This window comes from Argentina silus (genome assembly GCF_951799395.1).
Source record: "Argentina silus genome assembly, chromosome: X".
Classification (NCBI taxonomy): domain Eukaryota; kingdom Metazoa; phylum Chordata; class Actinopteri; order Argentiniformes; family Argentinidae; genus Argentina; species Argentina silus.
Window position 1 is genome coordinate 39,849,281 of NC_139653.1, and position 15,669 is coordinate 39,864,949.

General features: G+C 44.6%; 2 protein-coding genes across 2 annotated transcripts in view; one reads left to right on the forward strand and one right to left on the reverse strand.

Moving 5' to 3' along the window:
* The window catches only part of LOC310823050 (regulating synaptic membrane exocytosis protein 1-like), a gene marked incomplete at its 5' end in the record, with an annotated part of 48,684 nt that extends 42,474 nt beyond the window's left edge, over positions 1–6,210 (reverse strand). The window contains 2 exons of the mRNA XM_083695729.1: positions 3,786–3,860; positions 6,047–6,210. Of these exons, the coding sequence (XP_083551855.1) occupies positions 3,786–3,860; positions 6,047–6,210 (239 nt within the window). The remainder of the gene's footprint in view (positions 1–3,785; positions 3,861–6,046) is intronic.
* Positions 6,211–8,689: 2,479 nt separating this feature from the next.
* Positions 8,690–13,082, forward strand: asrgl1 (asparaginase and isoaspartyl peptidase 1; the record flags this gene model as incomplete). The annotated part of the gene is made up of 6 exons (XM_083694929.1): positions 8,690–8,885; positions 9,371–9,513; positions 9,733–9,887; positions 10,200–10,321; positions 11,294–11,404; positions 12,083–13,082. The coding sequence occupies 6 exons, from the start codon at positions 8,690–8,692 to the stop codon at positions 12,295–12,297; spliced, it is 942 nt and encodes a 313-aa protein (XP_083551055.1). The 3' UTR covers positions 12,298–13,082.
* Positions 13,083–15,669: the final 2,587 nt, after the last annotated feature.

Here is a 15,669-nt window from a genome sequence, read left to right on the forward strand (position 1 = left end):
TATGTTGGTTTGTGCCTGTTCTGCTGTGGTGGTCTGGTCTGTGCCCACTCTAGGTGGCACAACCATATGGCGTCAGGGGTACACAGAGTGCCACATTGTCACCCGTTATCGCTCTCTCTCTGTCGTTCTCTGGCAAGGTTGGCCTACTGTACCTCCCATCCCCCCTTGCTTCCGCCGGAACAGTCGCTGTGCCGAGTGGCCCGGGTGTAACTACACTCCCCATCTCTCTCTCCCTACTTCCAACATCCATCCATGCCCTTCTCCTATTTCTCTCACACTCTCTCCTTCACTCACACACACACTCTCTCTCTCTCGATGCTTCTTCCACTTAACCCTGTGTGGTGTCCGGGTGAATTATTTTTTCAACATGAAACTCTATGGCCTTGGCTTATTTTCTGTGAAGAACATGTAAAAGAACACATTTTCATTGAATACACATGCTACCCCCCCCCCCCCCACACACACACACACACACACACATTTATCCCTGATCCAATGTGAAATTGTAGGTGAACACAAGGTAAATATGAGACAAAAATAGTTACTTCAGTTCTTGTCACACTACCTACCTATCTCTAATTTGCTCTCACACCTGCACACACCTATGCACACATGATTTGCATCAGATTTGCAGCGCATTTCATAGATTGAACAGACAACCCTCTCCACCATGTTATAGACAATATTGCCCCCCAGACACTCAACCCCCCCCTTACTCATGGCCCATAAGTATTCTCTCACTGTATTCGTTTTCTTTTCAAAATCACCTCTCAATTTCTCTGTGGATATCAAACACACACACACACACACACACACACACACATATTGTTAAATGTGATCCAGCATAGGTAAATGGCATCATAAACCATATATGTTATCTATATTGTTGGGAATTGAGATAAAGACAATATATGTTAAGTATTTTTACCTACATTTTTATTTCTGTATTGCTTTAAAATCCCAATAATGTCCTAGTCCAAATAATGTCCCAATTTGACCCGGCGAACAGTACCAAAGGGTCCAAAAAGTGAACATAACACAAGGGTTCATTATATCACTTCCTCTCTTAACGGCATAAGACATGTTCAGCAGCATAATTGAAATCATTAGAACATTTTCAGGTGTTTCCCAAAACCACCCAAAATGGTATTAGTTGCAAAAATGTATCAACAACACTCCAGTATGTAGATTTGAGCTTTAAAATAGTGCTAAATGGTCATGACAAGTCAATAGCGATCAAGGAATTATATCACATGATGAGGAACATTCAGTTGAAGAGCACTGTCTAAAATCTATTGTTGAGTTCGAGCACTGGCCTTTACTTATCGTGTTTATGTTTTGTTTGTTTATAAGGTTATGCACACGCTTGCCGTTATTAGAAAACATGGCATACATGTATGTACATTTTCAAATCACCAGTGTGGCTGGAGAGGGCAGTAACGCATAAAACTACGTGCTTCACCTGTAGGACACTTATTGATTATTGACTGCATCACAAACACTGGTTTGAACTACCATTAGTCTTTACATAATAGGAGTGTTTACATGTCCTACTAGTCTGGAAGGCCTATCGTCATGACTGAGAGAACCCTTAAGGTCCAAGACAATCCAAAAAAAAGAGAGATCGAGAGAGATAGATAGAGAGAGAGAGATAGAGAGAGTGAGTGTGTGTGTGTCCGTGTGAGAGAGAGAGAGAGAGAGAGAGAGAGAGAGAGAGAGAATGGGGGAAGAGAATCAGTCCATTCAAGAAGACTCTCTGCTCTGTCAGTAAACACACCTTATTACTTACAAACTCCGTAGACACACTTAGTCGCACGCACACACACTGTAATTAGCCAGATACCTTAGGATGTCTATTTTTATTCCACCTTTTACACTTTATAAGACAGATAAAAGACAGACAGAGAGGGAGAGATAAAGGGAGAGATAGTGAGATAGAAATAGACAGAAAGGCAGAGATGGAGAGAGAAGATGGGAAAGACAGATGGAGAGAGCACCAGAGCCAACAGCAGAGCTAAGTGGGTAGTGTGCTCCCCAGACAGAGCTCCATATGGTCTGGCACTGCCACACAAAGCTAGCTACCTTCAGCAGGGTGGGCACAGTCAATATACTCACACACCCACACACACACACAAACACACACACACACACACACACACACACATATACATGCAAAAACTCACTGCGATACAAAGCTAGCTACCTTCAGCAGGGTGGGCACAGTCAATATACTCACACACCCACACACACACACAAACACACACACACACACATATACATGCAAAAACTCACTACGATACAAAGCTAGCTACCTCCACTATGGTGGCAGGGTAAGTACCATCTCACCACCTTTACACACACACACACACACACACACACACACACACACACACACACACACACACACACACAAACACACACACACACACACACACACACACACACACACACACACACACAAACTAATTTGTTTTAGTTAGCAGTGCTTCAATGGTGTGTGTACAATGCAGTATGCATGTTTTTCTCCTGTGAAGGCCCATAAAGGGAGACTTGAGTACTCTTCGTATCATCACACGTTTGCAGAGTCTCTTGACACAGGGGAGCCATGGCGATGGCATAGTGACACCACAGTTACCCTACCGAGCCTTGGGATTGGCCCAAAGTAATTTCCTCTGCTCTGGGGTTGGCTGATAACCTCAGCCTCCCAGGAGCCTCTCTGCACGCTGGGGGGACAACAGCGGAAGAGCTGGAGAGAATTAGGAATGGGACTGGGTTAGGGCTGGGTTTCAGTGAAATGGTGAGTCATCGGTGAGTCCACCCATGCAAAAGTGTTAACAAGAATGCTAGGTGAGGCTAGTTGCTCATATGAAGAGATGAACTTACTCAGTGGGAAAGGGGGGAAGACATGGCTTTTCATGGCTCATCCTCGAGCAACAGATTAGTGTACTGTGGCGGAGAGTTATGAAAGCTGCACTCTATTTGTTTATGTTTCTCTTTATCAACAGGATCAGTGCAGTAGGCCTCTTGTTAATGCATTCTGAGTCCCCTTCCTCAAAGTTCATTTTATTTGCCCTTTACAGATATCTGCTTTGCATGTCCTCAGCACCACAAATTCATCTCTCCAATCGACATCCGTCATCATCTATGATTGTAGACAAACACAGAAGGAACCATTGGCATATCACAGCCATGAAACACACACACTTGAGAGTTTTCATACTTTCCAAAAAATATTCTCTCTCATACAGGGTTTCTATGGTTGGAATACTGACCGGAATTTCGTGGTATGATGTCATAACGGGCCCCACTCCGGGATTCCTCAGGGAAGCAGATGTGCTCCAGCTGCCTTCCCCCTTAATCCCACTGCTCTCTGATCCTACCCCTCACACACACACCCACACACACCCACACACAGACACACACAGACACACACACACAAATGCACGCACGCACGCACGCACGCACTCACACACGCACGCACGCACGCACACACACACGCACAAACACACAAACACGCTCTATCCTTTGATCATTGTGCTGCAGTGACAATTTCCACTACTGACCGAAGCTCCCACTACCACACATCCTCTCCACAGTGAAAGGAACCTGGGATGTGACTCAAAGTGTCCTCTCAGAAGACCCTGGCTGCAATTTTCTGTTCAAATTGTGAATGACATGACATGACCAAAGCTCTCAAGACCAATCCTGTTCTCATCATTACACTCTTCCCAGGTCAGAATTTGAAATTGAATGTACAGTAGAATGGTTGTATGATGGTCCTTTACCTGACATCATTTTGCTGAGGAGGCTTCTTCTGCCCAACCAGGTTCACAGTTCTTGCTTGGATGGGCTTCTCCTCTCTGGAATACACAGGAGGAAAATGTTGTTATGACATTCCTTGAAACAAAGCCCCATAACCCTAACCCTTTTTTATGAATGAGTCCTTTTATCATCTTGATCACAGGCAAAGCTCTAGTGTTAAGCCTTCAACATAGTAGAATTGTCGAAATATGAAAGGAGTAACATTTTTGTTATCATCATGTGTTTGAGCTATCATTGGACTGGTGTTATAAGAAGACTGGCTGATTGCAGCTGTGTCTCTCTGCCCAGTATTTGTAGCTGTTCAACCCCCTATTAATCACATTAATAGATGTACAGTATAAACTTTTCAGAGCTGACTCATTGTGTGCAGGTAGCTATACTGTATCACCTTGCAGGACTGGTTTGATCAGCTGTATACTCACATTTGTAAATTCATTAAGCGGCTTTACAATCATAGAATGGGCAGATTAGATAACATTCCAGTTCAGCCTGGTCATAGTCTTCGACAGTAATCTGATGTTGTGATTAGTGTAAACTAAATAAATTACATTATACGGCGTGTGTATGTGTGTGTGTGTGTGTGTGTGTGTGTGTGTGTGTGTGTGTGTGTGTGTGTGTGTGTGTTCTGATTTATACCGTACAATATGTGCTCATATGCTTTAGCCTACTATTATGACAAGACTGAATGATATATCCTTAATGCATGGAAATGGTGCATGCCCACTTATGTATTGGACAATTCCCTCTTTAGATGCAATGAATCGATTTGCCGTTCCAGGACTCACTCCGCACAAGTAGCCTAAAATAGAACACCGACGTGCATTAGCTGAAAAGAGGTTCTCATAGGAGGGTCGTTATTCATTCCCCTTAGACTAGGCTATGCGATACTATGAGAAACACGGTTGTTTGACGTCATTTCCACTCGCTGCAGTTTGTCAGGCTATCGGTGGACGTGGGCTATGTCCAGAATGAGTAGAATTTATTTACGATGGCAAACCATAGAAATGTCATCGTGACAAATACAGCAGACGTGCTTACTCCATACACCAGCTCACGCTCCGTATGATAATGTGTGTGAAAGCACTTGGTTTTCACCCCAGCATCTACAATAATAACATTACGCACAGGGCATACACAGCATTATGCATTTACGCTAGCCCCCCTCCAAAGCAGGGGATGCAGCCTGTGCGAGTGCTGGCCTACATTGGGCTGAGATATTCAACCGCACCCCGTCGCCAAAGCAGCGAACACACAAACAGCTGTTATGATTGAGGATGGATAGAAATATACAGCTTGAGCAGAGATGCTGTTCTGCTGGTTTGACATAATGTAAAAATCACAGAATCTCTCTGGGATCACATTCTACTATGCTATAACAGGTTATATACACTGATTGCATATTTGAGAATAGACCGTGGGCGATAAGATACCTAAGCTTAGGACGCATTCGAAGAAAAGAGAGGACGAGATTGCATTGGTGTAAACGGAGAAGATGGGTGCGGTTGAAAAATTAGTTATATTTCTCTTTATTCGTGTCCGGGTATCCGAACACACTCGAGCGTGACGCTGCTGCGTGTCTCGGGGATGACACACCCCTCTCTTCCTCTCTAACCAAGTTACACCTGTGACGGCGCTGATACCCCCCCCCCCCTCTCTCTCTCTCTCTCTCTCTCACACACACACACACACACACACACACACACACACACACACACACACCGCATGTAGGGACACCTTGGTAGGTCCTCTTTGACTGTAAACTAATTACATGAGAACCAGGGCTACCACTGATATTATAGCCTATAGAGATGCCTGAGATGTTCATGAAGTTTAGCCAATCAACATTGTAGGCAGTCAAGCATGCATGTCCATTACTGACTTATCAACACTACCAGGGATACCACTGATAGTATAGCCTGAGATGCGAGATACAAACAGACACACGTTCGCACACACACTCTCACATACATACACATACTCTCACAAATAGGCACACTCACTGCTATTCACGCACTCACTCTTTTGCTCACTCTCTCTCTCTCTCTCTCTCTCTCTCTCTCACACACACACACACACACACACACACACACAAGGTTGTGTGTACAGATTTGGCATAGCCTATAGATGGTTGCCTATAGACTATATCCAGTGGGCTAACATCTCCCCACCACACCTCCCCAGCATTTCCAGAGCGGAAAAATCTCTAGCCTAGTGCATCTCTTACTTTAACATGGCCTCCTCCTTTTCCTCCTCTTCCCGCTGCCGAGCCAGCACGGCCATGATGATCTTTCTTTCCTCCTCCGTCAAATGGCTCAAGTCCGGCTCGGGCATGGACGCCGGCGCGACGGGTGGGCGCGGGCCGCCCCGAGGGCCCACCGAGGCGGACATGTTCTCCCCCTCTCCTCGGCGGCTCGGAACACGGACAGAAATCGCGCTGGCGGAGCCCACGGATCACGACATGGCCCTCGGACAAAGCTGCGGCTTGGGCAATTGACGCAAGGTTCCCATGGTGGCGGGCACCCACGGCGGTGGTAGTGCTTCGGTTCCTAGTCGCCTTTTTCTCTCCCTCTCCTTCTCCCTATCTCGCTCTTCTCTCTTCTCCCCCCCACCCCCCACCCGCCCGCCTCTCCCCTCCACCTCCAGTTAAGGGGAGCCCATATCTCCGGCGGAGGATGTCACTCGGTTACCCGGGAGAGATGTTCAAGCCTTGGCTTGTACGCTGTATGGGCTGGCTGGCTGCGGGGCGAGGCGGCTCCTTGTTTTCCACCGCTGCCGCTCTCTGCTGCTGATGCTGCCGCTGTCAGGGAGATGGAACCGTCAATGGGACCGCAGCCCCTCAAGCGCGCGGACCTTCACACGGCGGGAGCGCGCAGCCCTCATTTGAGAATGAGAGCTCACCGTACGAGGCGTGCACACGCGATTCTCTCCTTTCCCACTTCACCAATCGTAGCGTGCTGACGCGCACGCCCTTCCTTGCTTCTTTTTTATTCCTTCCATCCCTCCACCAACACCAGTTACACACCTCTTGTCCTCTCCTTCCCGAGCGCCTATATATTAAGTGCTAGTAATCTTGTTGGGGAGATCTGAACCGAACACAGCGTTGTAATGTGGTGGTTGTCTTTAAACCATTCAAAATGCCATTCAAAATGTATAGCTGAACATCAACTTTATTCTGACAACATAACATAGCTTTATTCGATCGATTAAAATAAAGTAATTATTTGAAGAATCATCATAATATATAGGCTATTATGTTTATCTAGCAACATAATTAATGTGACAAAGAGAAACAGATAAATCAGCAAATGATTAGACCCTCCCGATGCGGGAGCTATATTTCAGTACCATGGACAGCGCTAGCTGAACGGCAAGATTCAAAAGAGGAGAACTCGCTCAATACATTTTCTTTTCTCAGAAACATATCTCAATCTATCGAAGGTCTGGGCTATGGCATGCGTATCATTATGTGCCTGAACTCCACTAAGTCCACTTGTTATATTCATACTTGTGTGTAACCTGTTATTTTCAGTGTTTCACTTTCAGCTTCATTTATTCACTATTATCCTACCCAAGTCGAATACACCATGCGTGATACGGTGAGGTGAGTAGCCGAAAGACAGACCAGTATAAGAAGAAGTAGGTAACAAGTAGGCTAGTCATCTCTCTCACCAGTGTGAGCCAAATGTCATCTTGTTGAAGCTGGTTCTCGTTAGGATCACTGGTGTCTTTTTACCAGATGCAAAACTTGTCTGTGATGTTTCTAACAAAATCAGATCCCAGTTCATTCATAATTTCCAGTAGATGGCAGCAAATAGTCAACAGTCAGTAGCCTCACTGGAAAAACAACCGAGCTCAAGACATTTTATTCAGGTCTTGAAAACTGTTTGCATGCCTGTCTATGTAGTTTTGTTGGCACAACATTTATAAAAATGTTGATTTTTTTTGCCAAACAGCAATTTCAACCAATTGTGTAGAATACAATACAGTTTATAAAGGACCTTTATTTTGACACGTAAATACAGGGTTCTCTCGTGACGTGTACGTCCTCATTACACCAACAGTGCTGATTCTGAGAGGACTACGGCCGATTCATACTGGTAAGAAAATGTAAACAGAAGAACGTTTCTCAAGAAAATATCCGTTCATGGCATGCACATCTACCCCCTGTTATATCATTACTGTATTTCCTGAGTTACATTCAAATGTTTTTCCGTCCATTTGCTTTGCATAATTGCTTAAGCAATTGTCTAGCTAGCACTCAAAAGACATATCAGAAAACGTATAGGTCATGTGTAAGATCTCAACTCGAAATCGATCGTTTGAATTAGATAACAAAATGTTTTCTTGGGGATGTTGCTCACCATGGCTTATAATAGATACAAAATCCAAAATCACTTACAAATATTGTTTAATTGATCAACTTAAGCAGTGAGTGTGTGTGTGCCATCCTATAGACAGTCCAAACAACAATGGTGTTGTTGAATAGGCCACCTTTTCTGTGAAACTATTCTGGCACAGCTGTACTCAACAACAGGGTTAGTATTTAGTATGGTACTGTAGATTAGGAGCTAATAAAGCTACTACAGAAGGCTACACTGTATTCACTGTAGGCTATTTTACTATTATACAATAACCAGGACAATTACTTTTTAGGAGACTATGTACACGGCGTAGCTACCGGGTGTGTAGGCTTTTGTCCGAGTCTAGCACTGGACCTACACCTAATTTAACCAGTCAAGCTCTTTATTGGCAATTAGTGGACAGAATCTGATGATTTGTGCCAAAGTAGGAGTTTTCACACACAGATCTCAAGTCACACAGATTTTGCCTTATTCCTTGTAACTGGTCTCACCTTCTCTGGTCCTCCATGACAGTCATGCTGCCTGTGTTAGTCGTGCATGGAGGGGCGGGGCATATTCCAAAGGAGCGTGCGGACCTGTCTTGTGCGGGGGTCCGGGCAGCGGTCAGAGGGGGCTATGCCATTCTCCAGGGACAGGGTAGTGCCATGGACGCAGTGGTTGAGGCCGTCACTCTGCTGGAGAATAACCCCGCCTACAATGCAGGTAAAGCCCTAACCTCAATATACGTTGTCCATTCAAACCCTTACTACACAGCAACCCTATCGCCCAAATCCAAACCAACGACTAGCCCCTAACCCTAGATATTTCTTGACAGCCCCTCATAGATGTGTTAAGGTGTAAACAGCTATAGCTTTAACCAACCCTGTGGTAGGCTGAGTGGAGTTTTGGCCATATTGTGTTTTTTTTATGTTTGGGATCATTATTCAGACTGTGCCGCCATCTTTGACCAAATCTTTTGGTCAAAGATCAGATGTCAATGAGACTATCCTGGATAGATATCTTGACATAGAGCGAGCAGAGTTTTTCCAAAACGTGACCAGACCTGGAATATCCTAGGCCCTGGGCCCTATCCAAGGCCCTATTACCAGGGCCCAGAGTTTTACCTAGTCTCGTCACGTGTTCAGGGAAAACTTCTTTAGTATATATGTACAATTAAAAAATACCTCCTGTATCCCTGCATGCCACAGGGCGGGGTTCGGTGCTGAACACTAAGGGCGAGGTAGAGATGGACGCAATTGTGATGGACGGGAGAACACTGGCAAGCGGGGCTGTGTCTGCAGTCAAGAGAGTGGCCAACCCCATTCAACTAGCCAGACTAGTCATGGATAAGGTACACACACACACGCACGCACACATACACACACGCACGCACACACACACACACACACACACACACACACACACACACACACACACACACACACACACACACACAGATTGATATCCCTGAATAAATAAATGAAGCATATCTCTTCTATTATATTTAATTTCTTTGTGTAATATTGAGCATGTTACACCTTGTTGAACAAGCCCCTGTTTTCCCGTGCAGACGAGTCACCTGTGTCTGACGGCTGAGGGTGCCAGTCAGTTTGCCCGGGCGATGGGTGTGCCTGAGGTGTCGGAGGAGTCCCTGATCACAGACTATTCCCGCATGCGCTGGAGGAAGAACCTGGCTCCAGATGCCAACCCTGTAGAGTGCCAGATGTGAGCATGGCATGGGATATAATGTCATACTCAATGTAGAATGTGATAGATTGATGTGAGGTCATGCTAAATGTAATGTAGTGTATGATGCAACTTGACATGACAATATAACATATGAATAACATGATTGAACATGGTATTCAGTAGCATGGTATCAGATCAAATGAGATATGATTTGTATTTTGTATATGTATGTGTGCGTGTGTGTCTGTGTGTGTGTGTGTGTGCTCATGTGTGTGTGTGTGTGTGCTCATGTGTGTGTGTGTGTCTACTAAATGGCAAATGTAAAATGTGTGTGTGTTTGCTTGCCAGGGGGAAGATGGGCACCGTCGGGGCAGTGGCAGTGGATTCGGAGGGGAACATAGCCTGTGCCACCTCTACCGGTGGCATGCTGAACAAGATGGAGGGCAGAGTAGGAGACACTGCCTGTATTGGTAAGTCATGTTTAGGAAGCTAACAGTGTTAACAACTCTTGGTTTTATTATACATAAACCAAAATATTTTATTAACATTGATTGTGGCTCCTCCTGACATTCATTCACCATTTAATGAAGTTGAGAGAGGGAGGGTGAAAGACAGAGAGAAGGATAGAGAGAAAGAAGAGTGGAGAGACATGCAGCAGATTTATCCCTGATCCATATCAATAAATGGTAAATGCTGAATGGTTGTTTGACCTTTGTCCCCAGAGACGTGGAGGAATGTGTGGTGAGTGTTGAACCAGCCACTACCTGCTGGGTTAATGTTTCACTGTGGCCATTACACACACTAGTCACAGCACTGCTGCCTCTCAGTCCTAGACTGCACAGAGACACAGACATGCAGGGTACAAACCATGCAAATAAACATATGTAGTGGAGGTGATTTGGAATCACACTCTGGTAATGAGCCCTGCCTGAGACATGTACAGTAAACTCAAGGGTTGCCCTTGGACCTTGAGGATGTCCTATTGTTTGCATGGTGGATAATTGGGTCTTCCACATGGGAGACGCGGGTTTGAACCCCGTCCACCATACATCTAAAACATCTATTTCAGAGGTGTCAGTAAAAAATAGCACTAAGGGAAATCCAATAGAGGATTTTACCTCTAGAGAAATTGGTCAATGTTAATCAGTGATGTAAATAAATATCTAGGGCATGAATCAGTGATCAGCTACACCATTCATCCAAATCCAATTCACTGACAAGGTTTTAACACGTTTAATCACTTTTGAGCCGCATAGATTTCAAAGACAGTACAGTTGTTCCAAATATCCAGCTTTGTTACAGCGTTCATTGATTGATTTAAGTGTGTGTGTGTGTGTGTGTGTGTGTGTGTGTGTGTGTGTGTGTGTGTGTGTGTGTGTGTGTGTGTGTGTGTGTGTGTGTGTGTGTGTGTGTGTGTGTGTGTGTGTGTGTGTGTGTGTCAGGTTGTGGGGGTTATGCTGATAACAGAGTGGGAGCAGTGTCCCCTACGGGCCATGGAGAAGCCATCATGAAAGTCACTCTGGCCAGACTCATCCTGTTCCACATGGAGCAAGGTAACACACACACACACACACACACACACACACACACACACACACACACACACACACACACTCACTCACTCACTCACTCACTCACTCACTCACTCACTCACTCACTCACTCACTCACTCACTCACTCACTCACTCACTCACTCACTCACAATCAATAGATGGAGACATACATGAAACATAAGAGAAACACACTGTAGATTTATTGGATCATTCATTAAAGGGGCAATCTGGGATTCAAACAACAAGAAAGTGGTCTCCCCGCCACTTTTTTGGTAAACAGCTGAAGGATGGGGCTGGAGAAATGTAACTACTCTCAAATACATAGAGCGAGTTTTAACCATGTTTTGAAGCTATACAGTGTTTGTTTACAATTATATTGTTTACAAACAACAGAGTAAAACAAGCGGACATTTGGGGTTCTGATGATAAGTTACATTCTTCAAGAATCAATGGCTATATATCATTAATTTAAAAGTAAAAAAAAAAAATGGATGGACAAATCCCAGATTGACCCTTTAATGTAGCCACCTACCCATCATATCCATCATCCATCCATCTATCACTCCATCATCCATCCATCTATCACTCCTTCATCCAACCATCTCTCCATCCATCTTTCCATCCAACTATTGTACCATCCATCCCATCCATCCATCTATTTGGTGTTTGTGTCCTCAGGATGTAGTGCGGAGGCTGCAGCTGACATGGCTCTATCATATATGAAGGAGAGGGTGGGGGGTCTGGCGGGTGTGGTAGTGGTGGATCCCCAGGGTGGCTGGTCCGCCCGCTTCAACAGCCTGCAAATGGCCTGGGCCGCAGCCCAGCAAGACACACTCCACTACGGCCTGTACACTGGAGAACACCTAACACAGGATGTGGATGATCCACACTAACTAACACACACACACACACACACACACACACACACACTCCGCTCCACTATGGCCTGTACTCTGGAGAACACCTAACACAGGGTGTGGATGATCCACACGAACTAACACACACACACACACACACACAAATACACACACGCACACACGCACACGCACACACACACTCCACTCCACTATGGCCTGCATGTAGCACACTACACACAGAGAATAGTTTACACAAACCAAACACTGTGTATATATTTGTGTATGACCTTTGAGGTGCCACTCATTAAATCTAATGAAATGCATCAAAGCAGTGTGTTGAACTGAGGGCTGTTATTCGTAAAGATAACATCGTTTTTCATATAAAAAGCCCCTTCATCTCCGCAGAAGGAGTCAAAGTCACAGAAAGGTTGTGACTCTGACCACAGAAGACCATAAACAAACGAGAGTGATACATGAGATGAAGCAGGAGTGGGACACAGTGAATACAGGGTTAAAGTGCAAGAATTGAACAGTTTAGTCTTTTATGTCTGGCCTTCTGTAGCTCTCTAGGGCACCCTCTGTGTAGAACACACACACACACACACACACACACACACACACACACACACACACACACACACACACACACACACACACACACTCACTCACTCACTCACTCACTCTTACATACAAAAGCCATTAAGTGCACTGAATTTACATTTCCTACCCCACTGACTCCTATTGTATTCTTTAACAATCAGTATTATAATATTTTTTCAATGTTGTGCAATTCTAAAATGAATCCACATCTTGAGACAGTATTTAGACGGTGCTGATCAACTGTAGAGACTAACAAAGCCCTTGAACAATTGTAAATAAGGGAATCTAAATCATGTCAATAAAGCTTATAGTCAACCTACCGTTTTTGTTTGTTTTTTCAATGCCTTATTGAGAGTCCTCAAACCATTATGGTTCTATCCATAAACTTGCAGAGGATAACTGACTAAGTGAAATTGCTTTGAAAATAGAAGATGCCCCTAACCCAAATCCTAACCTTAACTCACCTTAGGGTGGTCTTTTTTGCAACGATCAGGTACGACTACTCATTTATGTCCAGTAGATGGAGTAAAATATCAAGATTGTAAAAGAGAGTTTCTCTGAAATCACTTTGCTCCATGTCTTCTCTCCTTTAATCATTGATCTAACTGAAGTGACACTCTATTGATAGTACACTTCGGCCATGGTTCTTTCACCTATCGGGCACATTTCTAAACTAAAGTGGCTTCCTCTCCTCTTCGTCCTTTACACTGATCTTTACACTGATCTGAGACAGGTGAAAACTAATTTCCATGTTTTCACTTGTTCTAACTTGTCTCATTTGTGCAGATGAAGAAGAGGATGTGAAGAGAGTTCAGAGGAAGCCACATTAGACTATTAAAATACACCCTCAAACGTGTTCTCATCAGCAAGGGCAAGACAATGCCTGGGACATAAAGCCAGGTCTAGGTACTTTGGAAATCCACCTGGCCCCCCTGTACCACCCACATATTTGATTCTTGCTATGACTACAAACACAGTATTCCACTTTCCTATACCTAAACCTGCTCTCCTACCCTCACACAGGAGATTCAGGAGATTTAGCCAGTTTGTGTCGTAAACATTGCTGTGGGGATAGGGGTAGAGGTGCATGGGTAATTTCAGAGGGTTCTATTCAAATTCATCCTGATTATGGCGTGTGTAGCCTACGATTGTAGCCAGGACATGGATCGTCAGCCGATATTCATATTATGGTAGGCAGATTTCCATATTAGGCCATCGCAAATCTCGCAATATTCAGTGAGAGATGCATTGTAGAGGGGCGTGTGTAGGTCACGGTGAAATCGCTAACTCGTCACTTATTTCAATGCACCTGAAAATAAAAAGTCGGGATGGAAGTTTGGAAATGTGGAGCTTCCAACAACGGCAGTAAATTAGAGGTCACGGCTGGCAGAGGACGTTTCATCATTTCACCACTAATGCGGACAGTCTGACAGACCGTTAGCCAAGACCAGCAGAAAAGGGGCAGGACTCAAGTCCAGAAATCCTTATAGAAAAACACTCTGTATTCTCCGGCAGGACGGTGGAAAGGGGTGACAGTTCGGACAACATAGACTGGTGCGGCATTTATCGTGCGAGTGTCCCACCTGAAGGGCTTGATATTAGGCTATAATTCTGCAATGGCATATCCTTTAGCCTGCGTATCGTTTAAAATGGATACGTGCTATTGTTGTTGTGCACTTTATCCAAAGACAACCTAAGTGCAACGAGTTGGAAGGTTTTGTCCGTGTAGGAATTGTCCGAGGCGAGCCACAACTGAACGATAAGAGACATACAGTATATCTTTCACCTTTTCGTGGATGAGTTGACCGGGTAAGTAGCCAATGTCCAATGGAAACGACGCAAGCCGTTGGAACTTATTTCTCCTCCACGCTTCCTCCTCAAGGAGAAAAATAACATTCATGGGCTTTTCATCGACTGCTCCCTTGGGATGGTTCAATTGCGTTCCCAGGCAGTCTAAATGGCCCTGGAAGACAGAGAATAGCCATTCATAGCTAGGAGAGAGCACTTCTATCTTACTGTTCAGACAGGACTTTCACTGCGTACAAAAGGAAGATGACAACCACAGTTGATGTTAAAAATGTCCAATTGCACTACTACTCAGGGATAGTTGATAAGTAGCCTTTTTTTATAACTATCATTTTTCTGTGTTTCATAGCATAACATCCCAATAAGCCTACATTTAAAAATAATTTTAAGAAACATTATGTGTTTATATACATCTACACTGTACATCTCAAGTTAATTCTGCTTCTATTAGTGGTTTCCTTCCTGTGTGTGTGTGTGTGTGTGTTTGTGTGTGTGTGTGTGTGTGTCCAAAAGAGAAATAACATGGTTATTCTGTTCTCATCTCAATCGTGTGTGTGTGTGTGTGTGTGTGTGTGTGTGTGTGTGTGTGTGTGTGTGTGTGTGTGTGAGAGAGAGAGAGAGAGAGAGAGAGAGAGAGAGAGGGAGAGAGAGAGAGAGATAGCAAGCCTGTTGTTTGTGTTGATCTAAACCCTCCTTCTGTTTGAGGAGGGTTCTCCGGCTCAACTCTGCTCACAGCACCGTTCCCATGGAGATGATAGGGGCACTTCCTGTCTCCCAGAACAGGCCAGGGCATGGAGCTTGAGCTGAACTAAGCGTGTGAGTTACTTAGTTATTTTACTGTGTGGTCATAGAAACCCACACAAACCCCTTTCTCCCTCACACATGCACACTCCAATGTGTGTACAAGAGCACTAGCTCTCACATATACACAACTACCTTTTACAAATTTGTATGCACACACACATACACATAAACAGGCTCTTCATCGACAAAACTCTAGCC